Source organism: Urocampus carinirostris, chromosome 16 (assembly GCF_059441175.1).
Source record: "Urocampus carinirostris isolate Australia breed hairy pipefish chromosome 16, RoL_Ucar_1.0, whole genome shotgun sequence".
In the NCBI taxonomy this organism is placed as follows: domain Eukaryota; kingdom Metazoa; phylum Chordata; class Actinopteri; order Syngnathiformes; family Syngnathidae; genus Urocampus; species Urocampus carinirostris.
This window is the reverse complement of record NC_142364.1, coordinates 14,693,834-14,719,178: the sequence shown is the minus strand read 5'-3', so window position 1 is coordinate 14,719,178 and position 25,345 is coordinate 14,693,834. Positions and strand designations below refer to the sequence as shown.

Sequence of the window (25,345 nt, the reverse complement as noted above, 5' to 3'; positions counted from 1 at the left end):
GGGCAGGGGACACCCTGAACCGGTTGCCAGCCAGTTGCAGGGCACACAGGGACAGACAATTCGCTCGCTCATTCACACCTAGGGACAATTTGGACCGGCCAATTAACCTAACATGCATGTTTTTGGAATGTGGGAGGAAACCAGAGTGCCCGGAGGAAACCCACGCAAGCACGGGGAGAACATGCAAACTCCACACAGGTTACATCTCATGACCTCAGAACTGTGCCGCACACGCGCAAACCACTGCGTCACCGTGCTGCCCTATTCTCAAATATTGTTTTTTAAAATTCCCGACAAAAACTATCTAAACTATTCAAAACTATTAAAAAAAACATTGACAATTAAAATAATCAATTAATAATCATTCATCCATAATCCACTAGGGTTGCTCTTGAAGGGACAGTGTGTATCATTCAGTGCCTCCTAGTGTTAAAAAAATGGAATTCATTAAAAAACATACTGAAATACTCCACCCTGATGCCCTATTTCAAAGGACACCTCTGTGCTTTGTACGGGCAGCATTAGCTCAGGGGGTAGAGAGGTCGTCTTGGGATCAAGAGGTCGCTGGTTCGATTCCCCGCTCCTCCGTCATATATGTCGAAGTCTCTCTGGGCAAGACATTGAATCCCTAATACCCCCAATACGAAGGTAGGCGCCTTGCATGGCTGACTCCCTATTGGCGTGTGAGTGTGAGTGTGAATGGGTAAGTGTGAAGCACATTGTAAAGTGCTTTGGGAGGTCTTCATTGACTTGAAAAGCGCTATATAAATGCAGAACATTTACCATTTACCATTTACTTTTTATACAGTTTCCATGCAAATGTGAAGAAAAACATTTCAGTCTTTCTACTTTTGAGACCGATCTTACAAAAGTCGTAAATATAAAAAAAAATCTAGCAATTTGAAAGTTATTGTCCCTCCCAATATGAATTCAATCCAAAACCTTACTTTCCCTCCATTGAATGCTTTCAGTGGTGCGTGGATTTCTTACCCTATGCGGAAGATCATGAAAACCGAGCAGCCGCGAGTTCGACTCCCCAAAGAAAATGCGCGTGAACGCGCACTTTGTTTCCGACAGAATGTGTGTCGCGATCGTAGTCTGTTTAATGTGTTTCTTAAGGAATATCGATTGCCGTGATCAAAACCAAAAAGCAATATAAATTTATTAAGACATATCAAACGTCACCAACATCGCAGGGCTGAGAAACATAGTCATACCTGTGAACCTGTACGTTTTTGCCGTACAAAGTACGTTTATTATGTATTTTAAGACGTGTACGACGTACAAGAAAATCTGTACGGAAAAACGCAAATTTGTCAATCATGCGTACCATCCGGTATACACCGACTATCACGAAACGGCATATCAATCACATCAAACGAGCCTCTATCTCGGTATCGTTTTTTTCTCGTTGCAAACGAAGCGAGCGGTTTGATGCTACTGTGCGCATGCGTCTGCAGTCTGGGATTTCATGTGGTAGTTGTGTAGTGAAAGGTAGTCCGTCTCTTTTTAGAGAACCGGCTTTTTCGGCTTAACTCATGAAAAAGAGCCGGCTCTCAAATGGCTCACTAGCTTTGATGCATTATATTACGAATTATGATGGTGTATAAAGAAGTTAAGAAAAAAAGGAAGTATAAAAGGAGAAAATAAAAAAAAAACAGGTTTGCGGTTATCCCTTTAATCAGTACATTACCAACAATAATTTAATGCCGAAAATGAATTCAAAATTTGAATAAGAAAATTCTACTTAATTATATTTGCATGTATTTTTTCCTTTTACAGTGAACGTCCGAGCTACTTAATTTTTGAACTTTTTTTATAATAAACCTCATTGATGTCGAGCAACTCAGTATCTCACAACAAAATGTTCATTAAAAATATATATGATACAATGAAACACATGTACAATATAACATGTTAAACTACATGAATAAACACGTTTGAAAAAAAATATGGTGTAAGATTATTTTGTATTTTGTAAGGGAAAATACAACAGTTTGTAAGGGCATGGAGACGTGTAGGTTGACAGGTATGCATAGTTCACAAGAAGGAGAGTAGGATTTAGGCACAACAGGCACACCAGAGAGCACTCGCGCCCGATCATGAGGTGCGCCCTGTGTATGTGTTAAGAAATAGAACCAGGTAACCTGGGCACTGCGCCTTTTAACACAGTGCGCCCTACGGTCGTGAAAATACGCTAGTAGCATATAAAAAGAATTTGGCTTTGGGGTTGGCTCCGGGACAAACAATTAGGGCAGTGAGTCGTAGCGGCCGCTAAGCCCGAAAACAGATGGCCTTCAGATCGGCGTGTGTAGTGTACGTGTCACCTTAATCTGTTGCCGTCTGAGCATGGCCAGCTCCCTCATATCCCTGAAAGGTTGCAAAAGGTAATTGTAGAGTTGTGTGGCTGCCTCCAGCATCTGCCCGTACGCTTCGTCCTCCTCGCTGTACACCTGCAGCAAGTACACCATGCTGTCCAGGGCCCGGTGCTTGTCCAGGACCTGTCCGCACAAAACAACAGGGGGACATAGTTTTACTTATTAGAAAAGAAATTGCATCATTTTTCAAGTAACTGTATTTTTATTAGTCATAAACTACAACTATTAGTCGACGATGTAGACAAAAATCGTTAATAGAAATAGTCGAACAGACACGTTTTTTCAACAGAGTAGGGCAGGGGTGTCCAAACTTTTCAGAAAGCGGGGCGGATTTGGTAAAATGAAAATGTGTGGGGGCAGACTATTCAGTCTGGCATTCTTTGAACAGTCTTTGATAAATTCCCCCTCGGTAAATGTTTTGCAGTGCTTGACGATCAGCCATGCGACCTCGTAGCTCGCCTTTGAAGCATTTCATTTGACTCGCAGGGTCTGAAAAAGCGCTGCTGTGCTGTTAAAACAGCTTCCAGTTGCTTCACCTTTTCACAGCGTTTGTTTCTAGTTGGCTTGTTTTGTCTGGCAGTGATTTTTGATTACATGTTCTTTGAAAAAGACGTTCTTTTGGCAAATTAGACGCAGTTGTTTTCGGATTTTGGTGAAAAAATACCCTCAGAGTCAACTTTCCTTTATTTATTGACAGTTGCAATGTTGGGAATTGAGTGGGCTAAAATTCTCATAGAAAGCCATGGGTAAGGTGGCCGAAGGGCTACTGTCATCATCTGGTGAAATGGTGATTTTATTTTTATTTTTTTTGTACAGCTTTATTTTATACTGCAGTCAACATATTTATCTAATGACGGAGGCTGTGGGCCAGTAAAATTTGATGACAGGCAATGACTGTCCCTCGGGCAGGACTTTGGACATGCCTGGAGTAAGGCATCTCTGGTTAGTAGGTTGGTTAGATCCTTAAGCACTAGGATCGTAGGGGCACCGTTTCATTTGGTGTATCTTGGGTAAATACAGCCAGGTGGCGCCCATCCCTACATAGATATAATCTCTGCCGAGAGTCTAGAAAAAGTAGAGGCTAAATGATTTGTGACATTTAAAATACTACGATACAAAGACTTGTACTTCTCCCTGTCGACTTCAAGTGAAGAATCCATTGACAGCTTTTACTACACTACGCTGCTGAGCTACCCTAAGAGCTCCGACCACAGAATCCCTCTAATCCCAGATTAGCGAGGATGGGATTTATGATTGGGGTTGGAGCGATGTTTAAAATTTAGCCAGTTTGCTCACGTGAGGATGATAATAATACAGTTCAAAACGTGTATATATTATAATCCTGGACAGAGAGGCGCTCTTACGGACTGAGGGTCTCGAACAGAGACCCATTCAGGCATGCTAACAGTGCTGCTACTGTTTACGGCCTTGCGCCATCTCCAAGGCAACCACTTGTGTGCAAAAGGGATACAGGACAGGAGGCACAAGGACTGTCGCTTTGTGGAAAGTAAGCTTCATATGTCAATCTGCAGAGAACCCAACCTGTTAGCCGGCCAATCGTATGGACAGACAACCGCTCGCTTTTATAATCACCTCTAAAGACGATTTCACTGAACTTAAGAAGCGTGTTCTTAGAAAAGTGGGAGTAATACGGAGTACTTAGTGTCGAGGAAACTAACATATGCTCGGGGGGAGGCCACACCCCAGTTTGAACTCCAAACCTCAAAACTGACTAACCACGCACTCCTGTTTCCAAGAATCGCAAACTAAATGTAGCAACAAAACCAAAGCTGAAGTACTCCAACTTAAGAGTGAGGTGCGTAGGTTGAGGTGTCCCCCAAAAAATCGAAATGAAGTATTTTTTCTATTAACTATGTGTCAACAATGCCCAAACGGAGTTCAAAGAGCCTTTATATGTTTTTTTTTCACTGCGCCTTTCTGCTTTTTTCTTACTTTTACCCTCGGTGCTATAATATAGCGCATTTTACTGGAGAAAAGGAGGCGGGGGGATGGGGAGAAGGTGGGGTGCAGTTTTCTTTTATTCCATGATGAAAATGGTGAAAGTAAGAAAATAACTGTTTCAAATACAGGCCAAATGCTAACCAAACCCCTCAAAAAAGAGTTTATTCGAGCGTGTTTAAGAATTTCGCATACTTGCACGCGCGACAACAGAGGCTGCACTGATGACTCCAGCCAAGGAGTCAGCAGTTAGCATATTTTGCAGTTGCAGACACCTCCTTTAATGCTAATATAGAAGGTAAACTGGATAAAATTCAAATTAGCATTGCGGTTATTAGACAATTTCACCTTTACACATGTAAAACTGCAGTAGATAATTACATCAATACTGCATGCGTTCATGTATTCGAGAGTCTAATATATTCAAGTATAGAAAAATAACTCAAAGTTTGAGTGAGTGTTATATGCAAGGTTTTATTTGTGCAATGATTGGTGGGAAAATATCACTGACCGCAATCGCAAAACAACTGGATGAAACAAGGAATCGAACCCGGGCCATGGCAGAGAGAGCGCCGAGTCCTAAGCATTAGAACACCAGTGATATGGATGACATATGAAAAAGCATTACACACTATCTTTAGTCACGGTACCAGAGACAAATGTTAGAGACTGGCGAAAACAGAAAGTCGTCCTGAAAGATAGAAATAAATACTCAAAGCAAGACGAGGGGAACTACTTTTTGGTGTATCTGATGATGAATTTGACTTTGAAGGACATTAAATAAATACATTGTAGAATGTATTGTATGTTGGTATTGTGTTCATAGTTTACTATGTTAATAAAAAAAACTAGGGGTTAGACAGGTTATACATGTTAATGACCAGTGGAAAATTTGATGTACAGAGAAGAGGGAAATTCTATTTCTACCTCCTCATGTTCGTTTACATCCGGATTGAGGGACATGTGCTCAGCAATTTGGTTGAGAATTTTATTACAGAATATTCCCAGAAAAAAATGAGGTACAAAACAAAGCTGCATGATTCACAAGTCCAGAAACAAAAATGGCTGACAATCATTTTTAAACTAGGAGGGCGGGTCACGACGAAATGAAAACCCTAAGTCGATATATCAATTTGCTGTCCGAACACCGATCCCGATCGAGTATTAAAGTATCACTGTACTTCTACTCTTTTTAAAGGTTTATCTTCGCTTTTTTAATTCATTTGAGCCCCAAAACAAAATGCGACAGAATCCCAGAATTGATTCATTTTTTGAAATTTCAGACTCTAGTGAAAATGTTGGGAACCTTTTTCTACCAAAAGAGCCATAAACATGAACATATTTTGTTTTTTTTGGGGGGGTTAAGAGCGCCACACCATATATTTAAAGACAAAATTCCACAAGACCGCTAAACAACATTTTCAGTGTAAAGCTAATTCTTCATGAAATAATAATACTGCCAGAGTCTGTGTCCCATATCAATATAAATATACCACTTAAAATTCTTCTCCCACTCGTATTTACTCAAATGGTGAGGCCCATTTTGACATTTGTGTCCCCAATAATGGTTTCAAAACAAGATGCAAGCAAAGTTCTTGCGTAAAATTCCTACAAAATTCTGCAAACGACAATACCAACGTATTTAACTTCAGTTCAGATTCGCTGGGCGAGAAGGAATGCTAGCATTCTGTCCTGTGCATAGCTTTGCCCATTCCTACCGTTCACTCAATCAAATTGCTATAGGTGCTTTGCTAGAGCTTCTGGGTCTTTAAAGTTTGTTGTGTGGCTTTTCATTTTTAAGTGTCTCAACGATCATAGATTGCTTAGTGAGTTTCCATATACAGACGCTGCCTTACTTATGAACGAGGTTCCGGACGATCGTTCATAAGTTTAATTTGTTCGTAAGTTGCTTCAGTGCTCTATATTGTATGTTTAAGGCTCGTATAAGTAACCTGTATTGTTTTGTACTAAAATAATAAACATTTCATAAAATAATATGCTCTATAAAGATAAATAAAGTTAACTTAATTTTGGAAGATGAGTTTCAAGAGTTAGGCGACTTCCTCCTCCGTGGTAAAAAGTGGACCAAAAAAAGCGATCCAACTATTTTCTCAACCACATCGAGCTTTCTTATTCCACTTTCATTTCAAATGAAACGGCTCGCCTCTTCTTTACACTTTACACCAACCATATTGAATGGACACACGAGATAATAAACAATAAAAATGTCAAAGTATAGCATGTTTACACCCGAACTAGGAAGAGGAAGCGGATATCTTCTTCGGTGTGGATGATGGGTGACCTACAGCGCCACATGCCGGTAGTGGTGGAAAGAAGTACTACAGTACTGTCTTGTACTCGGAATAAGGTGCACACAATACAAAATCTAACTTACAGCAATGTCCGGATATTTTTCCACATCCCCAAAAAAATGTTCGTATCTACCGTTTTTCGTAAGTCGAATGGTTGTAAGTAGGGGAGCGTCTGTACAGGTTTATTTAGCGATTTACTGCCAAAATAGGGTCTGTTGACTGTCAACTGGAGTTAAAATTGTTTCCTATATATACTGAACCGAACCCTCCATTTAGTCAGTATTGCCTCCGCTTCCCCCGTGCCACAATCCTATATTAAATAATTGGGCTACTTCTATTCTACCTCTCATCCATATGTATTCATGAAAAGAGCCATATATGGCTCGCGAGCCATAGGTTCCCAAACCCCTGCTCTAATCGTAACTCTTGTTTGCTAAATTTAGCAGCGACAGCTCTCCGTATAATTACAGGGGCCAGTTTCCGGCTGCAACAGCTAGAAGAACAAAAATCTGCCAGCCTGCTAAAAACCGGAGCTGCTGCTTGGTCATGCAAGGGCTCTTTTCTTTTCCTTTAACTGTAAAGCAGTACGACCCGTTTGTCAGGGTGGTTTTGTTTATACAAAAAACAAAGAAAAAAAAACCTATCTTCATGTCTGTGGCCCATTATAAGGTCTCCTCCACCAAAATAGCATTTTTTATATGTATAAGGCGTACCAAACTATCAGCAGGATAAGGTCTCCTCCACCAAAATAGCATTTTTGTATGTATAAGGCGTACCAAACTATCAGCAGGGTTTGTACCTTTTTCATGGCTAAATTCAAACACAAATTCAAGGCCAATTTTTCAAGGATTCCAGTACTTTTAAAGGAAGAAATCCAGCACCGATCAAAAGAACATTTTTGTTGTTGACTTTGCTGACTAAAACAAAGTTGCTGTCTTGCTGCTAGCGCATACTTTGTGCTACTTTGAGCTGTTCCTATTGAGGATCCACAATCATTTTGTGGGCTGTTATAAACTGACATGAATTCTGCCATTCTGCTTCAAGATTGCTTGGCTAACTGGGCTACGTTACACTTGTTTACAAACGTGGAATGGGCTCGTAAGATGTTGGGTAAAAAAAGAATAGACTTTATTTATAAAGAGTAGAAAAATGAGCCAAATTTGGACGCATTTTAATAATATTAATTGCTCCGAAGCAGAGTGCATTCAATCTTTCAATATTTTTGCTTTTTTTTTTACTTAAATTTCTATTTTATTGTTTTGCATTTTCAGGGATTTTTAATTTTCGACTTTAAACCTATTCAGTGTGTAAAAAGCTAAAATTGTTTTGTATTTTACAAAAAATATTTCCGTCGATCTGTTAATATTTTAGTTTATAGTTCATGTGTTTTGCAGGGATCTCCTGCATAGGGTATGAAGTATTAATTACTTAATAATTTGGTGCACAATGTTTTATTGTTATTAAAAAGCCGGCTCTTCTCAGTACCCTGAGCCAAAAGAGACGGTTTTCTAAATAGAGCTGTCCTTTTGGGTGGGACCACTAGGGGCGATGACGCTTCACATGATAACACCATAAGAACAAGCCACCAGAGCAGGTCTGTCGGCATCATTTTCATTGACTTTTTGAAAAAACTGTCTTCATTTATTGCGTGGTCAGACTGCCAAGAACCATAGGAATGGCAACTTTTATAAGCATTTTCAAGGACTTCCCCCAAAATTCCAACATTTTCCCGACCTTGAAAACACAACATCCAAAATCCAAGCATTTTCAAAGATTTCAAGCACCTGTACGAACCCTGCTGATCTGATGAAGAACTGGACTTCACGTTTCTGTATACTGTATCTTTCAGGACGGATTTTTGTTTCTCTGTTTGCTAACATTAATTTCTGGCTCCATGAGTAGTGAATAATCTTGTGATAACAAGAAAATATAATGCCTTTTCATATGTCATCTGTATCCATGGTTCCTACCTCATAAAACAAGGTAAATTAAGCCTTATTTTCTAAATGATAAATTTAATGCCCTTTAAGACTTTTCAAGGGTTCGCGGGAATCCTGGTTTTACTGGTGGCTTACCTAGTGGTCAAGTGCAGGCGCTCACACCGCCGCAACCCGGGTTCGATTCCCGTTGCGTAGAATATTTTGCAATTTTTTGCTGGCGATGTTTTTTGATTGAACAATCACTGCACAAGATACAAATGCAGAGATATTTTTTGTCATTTTCAAAGACCACTTAAACTTTGTTTAAAGCATCCATTCATTCAATACCAAAACCCACAGAACATCCATAAAATCCAAGACCCATAAATAACGCAATTAAACATTGAAAGTGCGAACACAGTACCATATAAACTCAATACGTCAACGTTAAAGTGCAATCGTGTACGATGGTCATCCTTATTCACTTAGGAAGAAGAGAAGTATAAAGTCCCTATCTTTAAGCACTAAAATTGATGTTGTTTTTTTGTCATTTTGCAGTACTTTTTTGTTGTATTTCTGTAGTTTTATTTTTGTAGTATTATCATTGTAGCTTTTCTGTCTTATTACTGAAGTTGTATATTTGAAGTACTTCTGTGTAATACTTCTGTATAATTATTTTTGAAGCATTTCCGTTGTAATATTTCTCTAGTAGTATTTTTGTATTATAATACTGTATTACTGCGGTGGTATATCAGTCATATTTCTGTATTTTTGAAGTATTTCCAGATGAGTGTTATTACTGTATAGTTTTTGTATTTCTGATGTAATATTTCTGTAGTAGCATTTATTGTATTATAGTATTACTGTAGTCGTATTTTTAGTATTACTATCGTATTTGTTTTCTTTCAAAATGAAAGCAAAATAGTATATAAAGTCCCTGTTTTTAAGCACTAAATTTGATATAGAGTATTTTTGTCCTATTGCAGTACTTTTTGTTGTATTTCTGTAATAGTATTATGTTGTAATTAACAAATTTGGCACATAAAACCTTTTTATAAGTATAGTAGCACTTTTTTTACTATTGTCATAATATTTTGACTGTTTTAAATACTTATTTTGTGATAGTAACTAATTTTGGAATGTGGGAAGAAATTCTAGTACATGGAAAAAAAATCCACTCACGAAGAGAACATGTAGTTGGACTTGAACTCAGAACCAGGTACGAATCCCCTACGAGTTAAATGTCGAAGTGTCCTTGGGCAAAACACTGAACCTCTGATACACACAGTAAGCTTGTAGGAGCCTTGTGTGGCAGACGCCGCTATCGGTGTGTGAGTGTGTGTGTGAATGGGTAAGTGTGAAGCACATTTTGAAGCGCTTTGGGAGGTCTTTAATGATTTGAAAACCGCTATATAAACGCAGACTATTTAGTACCGTAAATTCCGGACTATAAGCCAGACTTTTTTCACTAACTTTCAACCCTGCGGCTTATTCAGTGATGCGGCAAAATTCATGTAATTTTTCCTAACGGCCGCTAACGGCGCTCGAGTGTTGCCACCATTAACTGCCCTGTCACAGGCACAGTTTGGGATGAAAGCTATATTATTTAGACACTTAATCTGAGATGTTTTGCACGGATGAACGAAAAGTGAGGGGCGGAACAAACGCGGGCTGCCGAGTTTAAGTGGGGACCGCTAAAGGTGAGGGACGGACAAGGAAAGAAGAGAGGGTAAAAAGTTGGTTAAAGAAAAAGGAGTTGCGTCAGTAAATGTGTTCATCTGATATATTTTTCCCACCCTTACCTTTGGAAATATACACTTTTTTCCTTGGATTACTTTCAACGGGACCCGGACTCTGCAGGTCTGCATCGAACCTTAAGTACCGGTATCATTTTCCGTTCATTTTGCCGGCTGTGATTTTTGGACTGTGGACTTTAATGAAGGACATTTAGTTTCAATCGCGGGACTTGAAGTCGGGTTTGGGTTGATTTTGTGTTTGTGTTACATGTTTCAATGTGGGCGCATGCGGCTTATATACAGGTGCGGCTTGTGTACGTACAAAATCGAATTTCCTCTTAAAATGTGGTGGGTGCGGCTTATAATCAGGTGCGCTCTATAGTCCGGAATTTACAGTAGTTGGACTTGAAATCAGAACCAGGTACGAATCCCCTCCGAGTTAAATGTCGAAGGGTCCTTGGGCAAAACACTGAACCCCTGATACACACAGTAAGCTTGTAGGAGCCTCGTGTGGCAGACGCCGCTATCGGTGTGTGAGTGTGTGTGTGAATGGGTAAGTGTGAAGCACATTTCGAAGCGCTTTGGGAGGTCTTCAATGATTCGAAAAGCGCTATATAAACGCAGACTATTTACTACTTTGCTTAGGGGGCCGGATTGAAAAGCCTGACAAGGCCCCTGATGTCAGATTTTGAGATTCTAACCCCGTTTGCCACTCCCCCCCCCCTCTCTACCAGAGAACATCCTGTTTGAAGAAGCTCCGAGTTCAGCGAATCGTCTTATCCGTGGTCAATATTTGACAATCAAGGTGTCAGACGGCGAACCTCGTATGCAAACAAGTCCGAGATTTGAACCTGCGTCACTGTGATTTTTTGGCACCTTACCTCAAATATTTGGGTGGAGTACGCAATGGAAAAGATCTCATTTCTGTTGATGACATCATGAGGAAGGGCGAGTAACGCCCTGCATTTGGATTTTTTTCGGTGAGAGAATCTTTTTTAGACATTGTTGGTACATCCTTTATCAACATGGACGAATTAAAGTTCTTTTAATGGCTTCCAATGACTCCAATTTCTCCAGTACCATTAAGGGAAGTAATTCGGTGTTAATATACAGTATCTGGTTTTTTACATATGTTATTCTTGATCTTGCGTTTCCATTTATAAAGATAGGATTTCTAAATCTTGCGTAATCGCAAAATGTCTTAGTGGATCTGAACAATATGATGTTACATTTTCAGTTGCAGGAAGTTCCTCCCATTACAACCTGCCTCTTGGAAATGCTAACTTAATTTTTTGCATGGCCCATACTCTATAGCTATAATTGAGACATAATATTTGCACTACTACACATTTCATAGTACCCTGTTAAGGTGTAGCATGCACCTGTCCCGTAGGGGGCGATAACGCTTCGTCGGACAGTGTCATACAAACTAATGCCAGCTGCAGTTAAACACCGGGGAAGAAGAAACACAATGGGAAACCGAAGCCACCACAGAGCAGTGTCCGTGTCACGGTTAAGCAGACTTGTTGAGAACACGGCAACAAATTCAAGTATTTACAAGCACTTCACTCCACGACTTAAGCTCTTTTCAATCCTTGAAATCACATTCAAATGTAAGCATTTTCAAGGATTTCAAGCACCCGGAAGAACCCTATTTTCAGCATGCGGTCGACATTTTTCCGATTAGAACAACAAGAAATAAATGGTACATGGTAAATATAGCGCCTTTTGAGTCACTGAAGACCCCCCAAAAGCACCTTACACTTACCCATTCACACACACACACACACTCACACCGATAGCTGTGACAGCCATGCAAGGCGCCTACCAGCATATTGGGGGTATGAGTATATGTGTAAATTGCACCAATGTTATATTGTAGGTATTACATTATTTATGTGTTGATTTATTCACTACACATTAATAATAATAATATTTTAACTCATTGATAGCCAAAACCTGAGAAACTATTTTTTACAAATTTTCCAAAACTGACAAAATATTGTTTATAATATTAAATCTTCTCTAAAGAGACGTCATAAATGGTCAATGGACTGCATTTATATGGCGCTTTTCAAGTCACTAAAGACCCCCCAAAGCGCTTTACAATGTATTTCACACTTACTCGTTTACACATTGATAGTGTTGAGGAGTCAGCCATGCAAGGCGCCTACCTGTTCATATATATTAATTGGAAAATGTGCCCTGTGACTGGCAGGCAACCAGTTCAGGGTGTCCCCTGACCACTGCCCAAAGATCGCTGGGATGGGCTCCGGCACCCCCGTGACCCTACTGAGGATAAGCGGTGCAGATAATGGATGGATAATTGGAAAAAGTTAAGAACGAAAGAGCCGCATCTGGTAAGATCTCTTGTTTGTGTTTAAAGTATGAAGGAAGGTTAGTAATGTAGGAGAAATGATAATGGATCGAACTGAAAAACAGCTAAAAATTTGGAGTTGTCAATTTTTTAGTGACCCAGCCTGCCTGAGAACAGAAAGTATTGATCCATCCCCAGAACCAAACCGAGTAGGTTGGCGTCCCTGCCTAAAATAATAATCGTTTTTGGGTTTGATTCCTGGACGGCACAGCGGCTGAGTGTAGAGATTCAGGGTTCAAGTCGAGCTAGCGCAGCCTGCCTGAGTTTGCATGTTCTCCCCGTGCCTCCAAAAACATGCATGTCAGGTTCAATTGGTCGGTCTAAATTGTCCCTAGGTGTAAATGTCCCTGAGTGCCCTGCGACTGATGGGCAACCAGTTCATGGTGTCCCTTGCCTACTGTCCGAAGACAGCTGGGATGGGCTCCAGCACCCCCGCGACCCTACTGAGGATAAGCGGTGCAGATAATGGTTTCTAATTTTTTTTTCAAATTCATTCGAGTCTTAATCACCCAAAAATGAATCATAGAATGATGCCATAAAGTTAGCCCAGGCTTAATGATTACTAAAGAACCGAAAAAGTTAGGAACATTTATTCCCCCTGGTGGGTTCGATGAAAATATGTCACAGAACAAAATGTTCTTTTTAGTCCTAGTGTAAAAAAAAAGGCAGTACAGGTCACACAAACAAACATGTTTGACCCGAACTACCCCCATGCAATGTTCCCTGTAATCTTCCAGGGGTTTGAGCGTTCACACTGAGTCTTTGAGCATTGCTTGGAACAAGAGTGAGCAACCTCAATTCCAAGTGTGGCAACCAAATCATGAGCAAATATGTCCAAAACATGACATCAGGTTACATTAAGCTGAGTTTCCGAATGAATTGACTAATGTACTATTGGAAAGGTTGTAGAGCCCACGAACGTCACTTGTTTTTACAACTTTTACATGACATTTTCCATTTTTTTGGTACATAATACAGACGCTCCCCTACTTACGATCGTTGACTTACGAAAACCGGTAGATCCGAACTTTTTCTTTCGGGATGTCGAAAAATATTCGGACATTGCTGTAAGTTAGATTTTGTACTGTGTGCACTTTTTTCTGAGTACAGGACATTACTGTCGTGCTTCTTTCGGCCGCTACCAGTGTGTGGCGCTGTGAAAGCTCACCCAGCGTCCACACCGAAGAAAAAATCTGCTTCCTCTTCCTAGTTCGTATGTAAACATTATATACTGTATCTCCAGCGAGCTAAGAACTTTGACATTTTTATTGTTCAATATCTCGTCCATCCATTCAATAGGGTTGGTGTAAAGAAGAGACGAGCCATTTCATTTGAAATGAAAGTGTAATAAGAAAGCTTGATGCGGTTAAGAAAAATGGTCGGAACGCTTTTTTTTCAGCCACTTGTTTGCACGGAGGAGGACCTCTTGAAGCGCATCTTCCAAAAGTAAGTTAAACTCAAGTTTATTTATCTTTATAGAGCATATTATTTTATGAAATGTTTATTTTTTTAGTACAAAACAAACAGGTTTCGTTCGTAAGTAGGGCAGAGTCTATACTTACATTTTGGGTTGGGGGGCATTGGGGGGAGGGGGGTTGTTTAGCCGGTTGCACAATACAGATACATTTTTTTCACTTTATACCCCCCTTCTTTTTTTAAACTCATTTTGTGCATAATCTTAAATAATAATTGCTAATCTATAAGTAAAAGCAAGGAAAGAGTCTAAAGAGCCGTTTGGGAGCCGAGCCGGAAGAGCCGTTTCTCGAAAAGATTCTTTGATTTTACTGATTTTTTCGCACGTTCGAAATTGATTTATAAAATGTTTGGTTATTTTGGGGGCAGCACGGCGACGCGGTGGTTAGCGCGTGTGCGGCACAGTTCTGAGGTCATGGGTTCAAATCCAGTTACCAACATTCCTGTGCGGAGTTTGCATGTTCTCCCCGTGATTGCGTGGGTTTCCTCCCACATTCCAAAAACATGCATGTCAGGTTAATTGGCCGGTCCAAATTGTCCTTAAGTGTGAATAAGCGAACGAATTGTCTGTCCCTGGCCGGCAACCAGTTCAGGGTGTCCCCTGCCCACTGCCCGGAGATGGCTGGGATGGGCTCCAGCACCCCCGCGACCCTACTGAAGATAAGCAGTGCAGATAATGGGTGGATAATGGATTGTTCTTTTGACCAGCATGCACTCTTAATCGGTAACTGAATTCACAATCTCGAACCCGGGAAGACAAAACGACCGTGTCTTTTCTGTAAATGTCTCCGGGAAAGAGTCGATTCCCAGGAAAGGAAAGATTCCGTGTTCGTGGCTTCCAGGGAGGGCTCCGACAGCTGCTGAAACCCGAGCTCCGATTGTTTTGGGCCGTCTCCGGTAACACCCTTCTTCTTGCGTGGCCCCGGGGCCGGATCGGGTTACGGACGGCTGGAAGTTGCGGGGACGGATGGGAGGTGATGGCCTTACAGTAGTGGGATAAAGGAAAGGGAGGAGATTTGGGAACAATTGGAAAAAGTGGATTTCTAGCGCTCACACAAAAATCAACAGGGATCGAACTCGTGGAACATTTGTCAGCAAAGTAAAAGCTGTTTTGGACAAATGACTCAAACAATGTATAACAACTACCAACTAAACTACAGCTATCGATAATTCAAGGTCACAGAATTAGAACACAGTTTATCAAAGTACCGTGCTGTCCGGACTTTAAAGGGATTCCGAAATTCTAAAACATGCAAAATGTGAGAAAATAAATACGTGTTTTTGCATATCTATATACCGTAAATTCCGGACGATAAGCCGCTACTTTTTTCTCTAACTTTCAACCCTGCGGCTTATTCAGTGATGCGGCCAATTTATGTCATTTTTCTAACGGCCGCTAGCGGCGCTCGAGTGTTGCTACCATTAACTGCGTATTATTATTACTAAAGCTTTGAAAACTCTCTCGGTGTACAGTCTTTCTTTGTAAATATGTGTAACCCATGTATAATATGTATTTGCAACTGTATATTTTTGTAATCTATTTATTTGTGTTTATTTTAGACACTTTTTCTGATGTGTTTTGCTCGGGTGAATGAAAAAGGAGGGGCGGAACAAACGCGGGGTGCCGAGTTTAAGTGGGGACCGCTAAAGGTGAGGGACGGACAAGGAAAGAAGAGGGGGTAAAAAGTTGGTTAAAGAAAAAGGAGTTGCGTGAGTAAATGTGTTCATCGGATATATTTTTCCCACCCTTACCTTTGGAGATATACACTTTTTTCCTTGGGTTACTTTCAACGGGACCCGGACTCTGCAGGTCTGCATCAAACCTTAAGTAACGGTATCATTTTCCGTTCATTTTGCCGGCTGTGATTTTTGGACTGTGGACTTTAATGAAGGACATTTAGTTTTAATCGCGGGACTTGAAGTCGGGTTAATTTTGTATTTGTGTTACATTTTTAAATGTGGGCGTATACGGCTAATATATAGAGGTGGGGCTTGTGTATGTAAAAAATCGGATTTCCTCTAAAAATGTGGTGGGTGCGGCTAATAAACAGGTGCGCTCTATAGTCCGGAATTTACGATATATGTCATTGGTGTATTTTAATTATTTTCCAAGATAATATGTTTTGAAGACAGATTGTCTCGTCTTTGAAGCACACTAGCAAGCCAGTCACGCTATTGGTTTACATATTAACTAGTCAAAAATGTTTAGAGTGTTTTAAGTTTCAGTAGTTTTTGTGGAGATTGCCTAGGCGTTGTGTCGCAGGTGGGCGCAGCAATTGTACCACAAATGGCAAGTGGACAAAATAGGGCTAACTGGCAAAAATAACACAGAGAGAGCTAACAGCGGCTAAACTGGCCGGGACACGGAAGGCTAGCCGGCTGCTATAGAGGAAAAACCAGAACGACCGGTGGAAAAAAAACTGGAGCCTGGCTGACCGAAAAAATCCAGTAAGCAGCCAGAATGACCGCAAGCCAAGGCAGCGACAAACATGAACCTAACCGGGAGAAAAAACAATAAGCACGGCAGGCAAGCCAGCAAGCCTTCGGGGCCTACACGCTCTCGGGGAGCTATCTGGACGATATTATATCAATTGCAAGACAAGTGGCAAAAACAAAAGGGGAAAAGTCACAATCAAATACCTAAAATGAGGCAAAGTGAAAAAAGGAACGCACGCTGTACACGACAGTACTTATTGAGATAAACTCAGAAAAAAACAGAAGTCAGCCACGGCAAGCAAAGTTGGAATTACTCCAAGTGGAAATGAGCGCTATACATTCGCTAATGACTACAATCGGCGTCTGTTTTACGATGCGATCCGCCATTGTTTTGGTCCTTGTTCTCTTCCGGTGCAGTTCAAAGGAATATGAGCTCAAACTGTGTACTTTGAGAATGAATTTCTCGAGATCTGTATCGCGTGGAATTTTTTGGAACATATTAGCATGATTGTGGGGAGGAACGCTACAAATTCTGTGTATAACTAAAGAAGGAAAAAGGGTCCTTTAAAATCATTTTAAGGCGCACCTAAAGCCCCCAAATTTGCCATGAATTTGAAAGTGCGCTTTATAACCTGGTGCACTTTATTTACAGCAGAGAAAAGATTGGAAATGCATACAGTATTTATATACCACTTTATTAGTGTAATGATTGACCAATCAGAAAACATCACTGCCCGTAATTGCAAAGCAATGCGTGCTACGGGAATCGAACCTAGGTAGCAGCAGTGAGAGCACCGACCCTTGTCCACTAGGGCACCAGAGATAAAGTTGACATACGAAAAGGCATTTGACCACAGGTGTCACACAAGGCTCGCCGAGGTTTTTAATTCGGCCTGTGAGACATCAACCAGAGAAGCACATGAGAAAAAAGAGCTGCAATTTAAAATATGTCCACTTGGTGTTGACAAAGTCGGGTGCCACACGCAAAGCAACTGGAGGTAGAATTTCTCTCTTTTTCTAACTCTCTCTTCTTTGATTGTTTCTCTTTCTTTCCCTCGTTTTATATCTTTCTGTTTCTCCCTTTCTCCTTTCACTCTCTCTCGTATCTCCTTTTCCCAGTTTTTTTCTTGCTCTCCCCTCTCTCTTTTTCCCTCTCTAAGTTTCTTTCTCTGATACATATTCTTTATTTTTTTTATTTCTGTCATTTTCCTCTCTTTTGCACTCTTGTTCTCTCTTTCTCTTTCTTTTTCTGTCTCTCTCTCTGGCCCGCCTCTTTCTCTCTCTTTCACGCTCTCTCTCTCTCTCTCTCTCTCTCTCTCTCTCTCTCTCTCTCTCTCTCTGTTCACTGTTTCTGTCTTTATTTATTTCCTTTCCCTGTCTCTTTCTCTCCTTTTTTCCTCTCTATCTTTATTCTACAAGCCCGGCCTCTGTGAGAATAATTGTGGTAAAAGCACCCTAAATTATCTAAATCTGTCTAAATTTGATCCAATCCAAATGAATAAACTACTTAAGAAATTTGTGTGAGTGTGTGCTTGTATATGACTAATAGGCTCTGAAACAGATAAACCGGTTTTCCCGAAAATTTTCAGTTGTACTTGTGTAGCTAAGTTTCCTGTCAAGGCACCCCAATGAATACCCACAAAATCGATAGACATCTGCTTTCGTGGGGTCTCCAACAGGCTCGGGTGGCCAAATTAGGTACTGCAGCTCCTGACCATGCCAAGCAGCCAAATCCAATCTTTTACCGGCACGGCAGCTGGTCAAATTATAATGGTAAATGGTCTGCATTTATGTAGCGCTTTTCAAGTCAATGAAGACCTCCCAAAGCGCTTTACAATGTGCTTCACACTTACCCATTCACACACACACTCACACACCAATAGGGAGTCAGCCATGCAAGGAAGAAAAGAAAGAGAGAGAAAAAGAAAGAGAGGGAGAGTTAAAAAGACAAGACAAGGGAGATAAAGTAAAAGAGAGAGAGATGGTAATAGACAGAAAAAACGAGAACAGAGTGAGAAATATAGAGAGAGCACAATAGCGAGAGAGAGAGAAACAGGGAGAGATAGAGAGAGAGAAAAAAAACAGCTGATAAAGGGAGAAATAGAAAGAAAAAATGAGAAAGAAAGAAATAGACAAAAAGACAAAAAGCGAGAGAAAGATTTAAAGAAAGAGAGGAGAATTATTAAAAGACATAAAGAAAGAGAGGAAAAGAGTGAGCACGAGGAAGAGAAAGAAAGGAAGTGAGAAATAATGAAATAGAAAAAAGGAGAGAAAAGAGGGATGAAAGAGAAAAAGAGAAAGAGTTAGAGAGCACAATAGCAAGTGAGAGAGAAAACAGCAGATAAAGGGAGAAATACAGAGAGAAAAGGGGAAAGAAAGAAATAGAGAAAGAGACAAAGAGGAGGAGAAAGATTTAAAAGACATAAAGAAAGAAAGGAAAAGAGTGGGCACGAGGAAGAGAAAGAAAGGAAGTGAGAAAGAAAGAAATAGAAAAAAGGAGAGGAAAAGAGGAGAGGAAAAGAGGGATGAAAGAGAAAAAGAGAAATAGTTACAGAGCACAATAGCAAGTGAGAGAAAAAACAGTAGATAAAGGGAGAAATATAGAGAGAAAAGGGAAAGAAAGAAATAGAGAAAGACACAAAGAGCGAAAGAAGGATTTAAAGACATAAAGAGAGGAAAAGAGTGAGCACGAGGAAGAGAAAGAAAGGAAGTGAGAAAGAAAGAAATAGAAAAAAGGAGAAAAAGAAAGATGAAAGAGAAAATGAGAAAGAGTTAGAGAGCACAATAGCAAGTGAGAGAGAAAACAGCAGATAAAGGGAGAAATACAGAGAGAAAAGGGGAAAGAAAGAAATAGAGAAAGAGACAAAGAGGAGGAGAAAGATTTAAAAGACATAAAGAAAGAAAGGAAAAGAGTGGGCACGAGGAAGAGAAAGAAAGGAAGTGAGAAAGAAAGAAATAGAAAAAAGGAGAGGAAAAGAGGAGAGGAAAAGAGGGATGAAAGAGAAAAAGAGAAATAGTTACAGAGCACAATAGCAAGTGAGAGAAAAAACAGTAGATAAAGGGAGAAATATAGAGAGAAAAGGGAAAGAAAGAAATAGAGAAAGACACAAAGAGCGAAAGAAGGATTTAAAGACATAAAGAGAGGAAAAGAGTGAGCACGAGGAAGAGAAAGAAAGGAAGTGAGAAAGAAAGAAATAGAAAAAAGGAGAAAAAGAAAGATGAAAGAGAAAATGAGAAAGAGTTAGAGAGCACAATAGCAAGTGAGAGAGAAAACAGTAGCTAAAGGGAGAAATACAGAGAGGAAAGGGGAAAAAAGAAATAAGGAAAGAGACAAAGAGCGAGAGAAGGATTTGAAGACATAAAGAAAGAGAAAAAGAGTGAGCATGAGCAAGAGAAAGAAATGAAGTGAGAAAGAAAGACATAGAAAAAAGGAGGAAAAGAGGGATGAAAGAGAAAAAGAGAAAGAGTTACAGAGCACAATAGCAAGTGAGAGAGAAAAGGGGAGAAATATAGAGAGAAAAAAGGAAAGAAAGAAATAGATAATCAAATATGACATCCCCGAATCCTAATTTACCATTTTATGCTATTAATTTACTCATCTGGCCCCTCGTGAAATGTTTATTCTACCATAAAGTAAAAAAATAGAAATGAGATGTGTGCCCTCACCTCCTGCAAGCTCCTCTTGGCTCTGCCGAGTCCGTCCTCGTATCCTTTCCTCCGGAGTTCGCTCAGACTCTCGTAATATTCCTCCATGTCGTCCCCATCGGTGAAGAGCACCTGCGAGAAGATCTTCCATCCGCAGGTATCCAAAGCGTGGCCCAGATACACCTGCAACTGGTAGCAAAGCGCCTCCGTCTCCCGCTCCGACGACAAGGCGACGGAACCGCCGAAAATCACCGACCACACGCCGGACGGCTCCTCCGGGAAGGCGGGCAAACAATGCTGAAGCTCGGCGTTGACGGCGCATAGCTGCTGGTGAGCGGACCGGAGCTCCTGGAAGGAGAAAAGTCCAGCCCAGCTGAAGTCTTGGTGTCCACCAACCTCGGGGTCGAAATCCACGTCAGCGACCTTAGGCGACACTAAATCCCACCCGTCAACTTTTTCCTTAGCTCCAACTTTTCCCGGATGATCGCCGTCTTTCTCCAAAAGCGCACCGGGCTGCCCTTCGTCCGCCACCGGGGAGCAATCGAGGAGCGGGTCCAGGAAGCTGCTCCGCTTCTGTACGGTCCGATTGTGGCAGGTAATGGCGAACTTTCCTTCGATGTCGTTCCAGGCCACGATGAAAGCGAATTTGTGTCGTTCTTTCTCGTCGAACGCTTTGGGCCGAACCGAAACCCAGCCGGACTCCAAGTTGTCCTCCATGGCGAAGGACATCGACGGCTCTCGGGTACCGTGAACGCGATCGACGTCGAGGGCTAATTCGAAGTGGCTTTTAAAAACAAGCGAGCGATCCGATTAGCAGGGATCCATCGATCGGAACAAAGACTCTCGACTGGATCTCCCCCGGGCACGCGAGCCGACAGCGGCCCGGAAAGAAAACAGGCCGAAGGACGAGCGTCGAATCGGATGTCATGACACCCCGAACACTCGCTGGATCCAAGTCGGGTTCCTTGTCCCTTTTCCTTCCCCGAAGCTTTTTTTTTTGTTCGTTTGTTTTGTTGAGTTTTCTTTTGTTTATGACGACGATCGCAACGAATCCGCTCAGTCACGTGTAAGCTTGTGTTTACAAGAGGAGCGCGTGCACGCTAAATCCGGAGGAGAGATGCGGCGTTCAGGAGCGGAAGAGAAAATTGGACGTATAGCTATCCCGCGAGAGATGTTTATACGTACCTGTCAATTTATTCGTTTCCCGTGTTTTATTCGTTTTTTTAACAAGTTGTGTATTCTGGGATTTTTTTTTAAAGCTACCTGAGTTGTTTACAGTGTTGGGCACGTTACTTTAAACTAAGAATTAGATTTAGTTACTCATCCTTCCAAAAAGTAACTGAGCTAATAACTGAGGAGAGATGCGGCGTTCAGAAGCAGAAGAGAAAATTGGACGTAGAGCTATCCCGCGAGAGATGTTTATACGTACCTGTCAATTTATTAGTTTCCCCGTGTTTTATTTGTTTTTTTTTTAACAAATTGTGTATTCTGGGATCTTTTTAAAGCTACCCGAGTTGTTTACAGTGTTGGGCACGTTACTTTAAACTAAGAATTAGATTTAGTTACTCACTCATCCTTCCATAAAGTACCGGGTAACCGAGTTGATAACTGAGGAGAGATGCGGCGTTCAGGAGCGGAAGAGAAAATTGGACGTATAGCTATCCGACGAGAGATGTTTATGTACCTGTCAATTTATTAGTTTCCCCGTGTTTTATTTTTATTTTTTTTAACAAATTGTGTATTCTGGGATTTTTTTTAAAGCTACCCAAGTTGTTTACAGTGTTGGGAAAGTTACTTTGAACTAAGAATTAGATTTAGTTACTCACTCAACCTTCCAAAAAGTACCGGGTAACCGAGTTAATAACTGAGGAGAGATGCGGCGTTCAGGAGCGGAAGAGAAAATTGGACGTATAGATATCTGACGAGAGATGTTTAGGTACCTGTCAATTTATTCGTTTCCCCGTGTTTTATGCGTTTTGTTTTTTGTTTTAATGGGGAACTATTATTTTTCAAAGCTAGGTGAGTTGTTTTGTATAAGTTACTTCAAACTAATAAATGAGATTTAGTTACTCACTCATCCTTCCAAAAATTAACTGAGTTAATAACTGAGGAGAGGAGATATGCGGCTTTCAGAAGCAGAAGAGAAAATTGGACGCATAGATATCTCACGAGAGATGTTTACGTACCTGGCAATGTATTCGTTTCCCCGTGTTTTATGCGTTTTGTTTTTTGTTTTAAAGGGGAATCATTATTTTTTCAAAGCTAGGTGAGTTGTTTTGGGAACGTTACTTTAAATTAATAATTAGATTTAGTTACTCACTCATCCTTCCAAGAAGTAACTGAGTTAATAACTGAATTACTCTATAGTATAAGTAACTGTTTACCAGGGAAAGTAACTATTTCTGTTACTTTAAAAAGAAGCGGTTGTATGGAAAAGAATTTGAAATGTATGCGCAAATACATGACGAGAGTTTACTCATAGAGATAAGATAGCTGACTATTTTTAGAGAACCGGCTTTCTCTAAAACTGGCTCTACATTACCAATTATTATTTAACAATATGTACAGAATGACTTAAGATGAATACAAAAAAGAAAAAGAAACATTTACCCCTTTGTCTCTTTCTTTGTCCCACCCTCTTTCTTTTTATTTCCCTCTCATTCTCTTTTTTTCTCTCTTTTTCTTTCTCTTTAATCTACTAGTCCAGCCACAGAGAGAATATTTGTTCTATCGTGAGTTAAAAAGACATAAAATTAGGCTTACCTAGAGGGGGCTGACATGGTTGGCCACCATCTTGCTGCTTATCCCTCTATTTTCCTTTCTTCTATTCTTCTGTTTTCCTTTCCTTTTTCTTTCCTTATTTCTTGTTTTTTTTCCCACCCCTTCTTTTTTTCTGTTTTGTGTTTTCTCCTTGTTTCTTTTTTTTTATTCTATTTTCTTGCTTCTTCAAATTTGTTCCCTTATGCTAGTTTTTTCAGCTTTTTTTCATTTATTGTTTCTTCTATTTTTCCTGTTTTTCATTTACCTTATCTTTTATCTTCCTTGTTTTCATTATTCTCTTTGTCTATCATTTTTTCATCATATTTTTCAACGTATTTTCTTTGCTTTTTTGCCTTCTTGGCAAAAAGGCTGAAACATGTTATTTGATCACTTTGAGTTTTAAAAAATGTATATTCATATTTTATTCGTCACTTTTATATTTGGCAAAATGTTTTAAATTTTTTTTCTGTATTCTTTTAACTTTTTTCTTTATTTCCCTTGTCATATTCCTCTCCCTTTTGTCTTTTGTTTTCCTTACTTTTTTCTTTTTTTTCTCTTTTTCCCCTTTTCTCTCTTTTCTGTTCACAAAAAGCTGGACAAAACAGAAAAGAAAAATGGCCACTCTGCGCCCGCGTGGCTTGTGTTTTTCCTTGTGCTATTTAGTACACATTTTTCAGTTAATCTATTCAATACAACAACACAGAGTCGTCAAATATTACACGCTGTCCCTTTAAAGGAGAACATTTAGATTGGGACGGGGGTATTTTCACTGAAAGCGAAGTGAACGAGTTTCAATGTGACCCTTGAACGTAGCGGGAGACCTATTTTTTTATATTTCTGAACCAACATAGAGGCATGCAGTCATGCTGTGCACAATATCGTACTTTATGAACATTTAACCAGTCATGTCTCCGAATTTGGAACGTAAAGTACAAGAAAAACATGACGACAATAAAGTAGTGTTTGTTTCTGGCAAGCGCGTTCACGAATCTGGATGAGAGCTGCTACGTTCAAGGGTCACAATCAAACTCGTACACTTCCCTTATATCAACAAAGCCAGATTCACGGGGATCCTTTATTCACTTGCTCGTTTGACGTCGTTTTCTTTTGTTATGCGAATTAAAGAAATATTGTTTGGAGAAGTAGACAAGGGTTTCTTTTGGCTATTATGATTTCTTATGACGTCTCCACGAGCACGAGGAGCATAAACATCTGCACGTGGGAAAACCCATGACGTCATGACGTTGACCTGCGTGTGAGTTGGGGAGGCGGGGTTTACAAGATCAGTGCATTCTACGGCGAGCCAAGTGCTACAAAATATGTGTAAACAATTGCTTTATCTCGCGAAATACTGTCTATTGCTTCGCAGGGTTAATATATTTGGTGTGAATGCTGGTGTTGTGCCCGAATCCGACTCCCATACAAAATCTCCCCCCCTCACTTCCGACAAAAGCGATCGTAGTCTATTTAACACGTTTATTAAACAATAAAGCGCGATCGTATTCTTCAAAATGCGTTTGTGAACGCGGATGAAAAAGTCACCAACGTCATTGTACGCTATGATTTCTGCAATCACAACGAATTGTACACAAATAGGCTTTATTTGATGTACTATAATAGCCTTATGTAATGTCTTTTTTATTGTGAATGAAACCCTGGTTGCATTGGATCCCGCGGAGTAAACAAATTGTTGTTGTTTTTTTCATTTAAAATCGGACTTCCCTGCCTATACTGTTTGCAAAGGAAGACACGCTTTAAATCTATTATGTTTTTTGGTTTTGGGATCCAACTACAGAGGAATACCTCCACTTTGTGATGTGTTACTGATTAGGTGTTCGACAAATGTAGTTTGTTTTTTATTACTACTATTAATAATAATAATAGAAATATTATGACAAACGTCTGAAAGTTTTCAAATTCACTGTGCTGACTTATTTATGCCACAGAAGGTTACTCTAAAAGTCACAAGTCTGTATCTCAAACAGGATTTATTTTAGCAGGAGAGTCAGATTTTTGGCAGGTAAAATGCCTGCCCAAATTATCCCCCCCCCTAACTCCTGAATAAAAACTCCAAATAACCCCAAATTCACTGTGCTGACTTATTTATTCCACAGGAGGTTACTCTAAAAGTCACAAGTCTGTATCTCAAACAAGATCTATTTTAGCAGGGGAGTCTGATTTTGGCAGGTAAAATGCCCTTTGTTCTGAATAATATCAGTCCCATCAATTTGTTTTTGGAAACACTCATAATTAAAGCAAAACAGTGAATTAATTCCCAGTTTCAAACACTAGTTTTCATATTTAGATTTGTCATATTACTGTAGTTGGATTATTTTGCAGTTTTGTAGTA

The 25,345-nt window shown here is 40.1% G+C and overlaps 1 protein-coding gene and 1 long non-coding RNA gene across 3 annotated transcripts in view; one reads left to right on the top strand and one right to left on the bottom strand.

The window, feature by feature from the left end:
- jmy (junction mediating and regulatory protein, p53 cofactor) overlaps positions 1-21,343 on the bottom strand; it is a 43,856-nt gene extending 22,513 nt beyond the window's left edge. For both annotated transcript variants that reach the window (XM_088355383.1, XM_088355384.1), the window contains exons 1-2: positions 20,257-21,343; positions 2,328-2,501 (exon numbers count right to left, since the gene is read on the bottom strand). In XM_088355383.1, coding sequence (XP_088211509.1) covers positions 2,328-2,501; positions 20,257-20,964 — 882 coding nt within the window. In that variant the 5' untranslated portion in view covers positions 20,965-21,343. The remainder of the gene's footprint in view (positions 1-2,327; positions 2,502-20,256) is intronic.
- Positions 21,344-24,146: 2,803 nt separating this feature from the next.
- The window catches only part of LOC148350358 (uncharacterized), a 4,012-nt gene continuing 2,813 nt past the window's right edge, over positions 24,147-25,345 (top strand). Inside the window, exon 1 of the long non-coding RNA XR_015852997.1 lies at positions 24,147-24,250. This is a non-coding gene — a long non-coding RNA (uncharacterized LOC148350358). The remainder of the gene's footprint in view (positions 24,251-25,345) is intronic.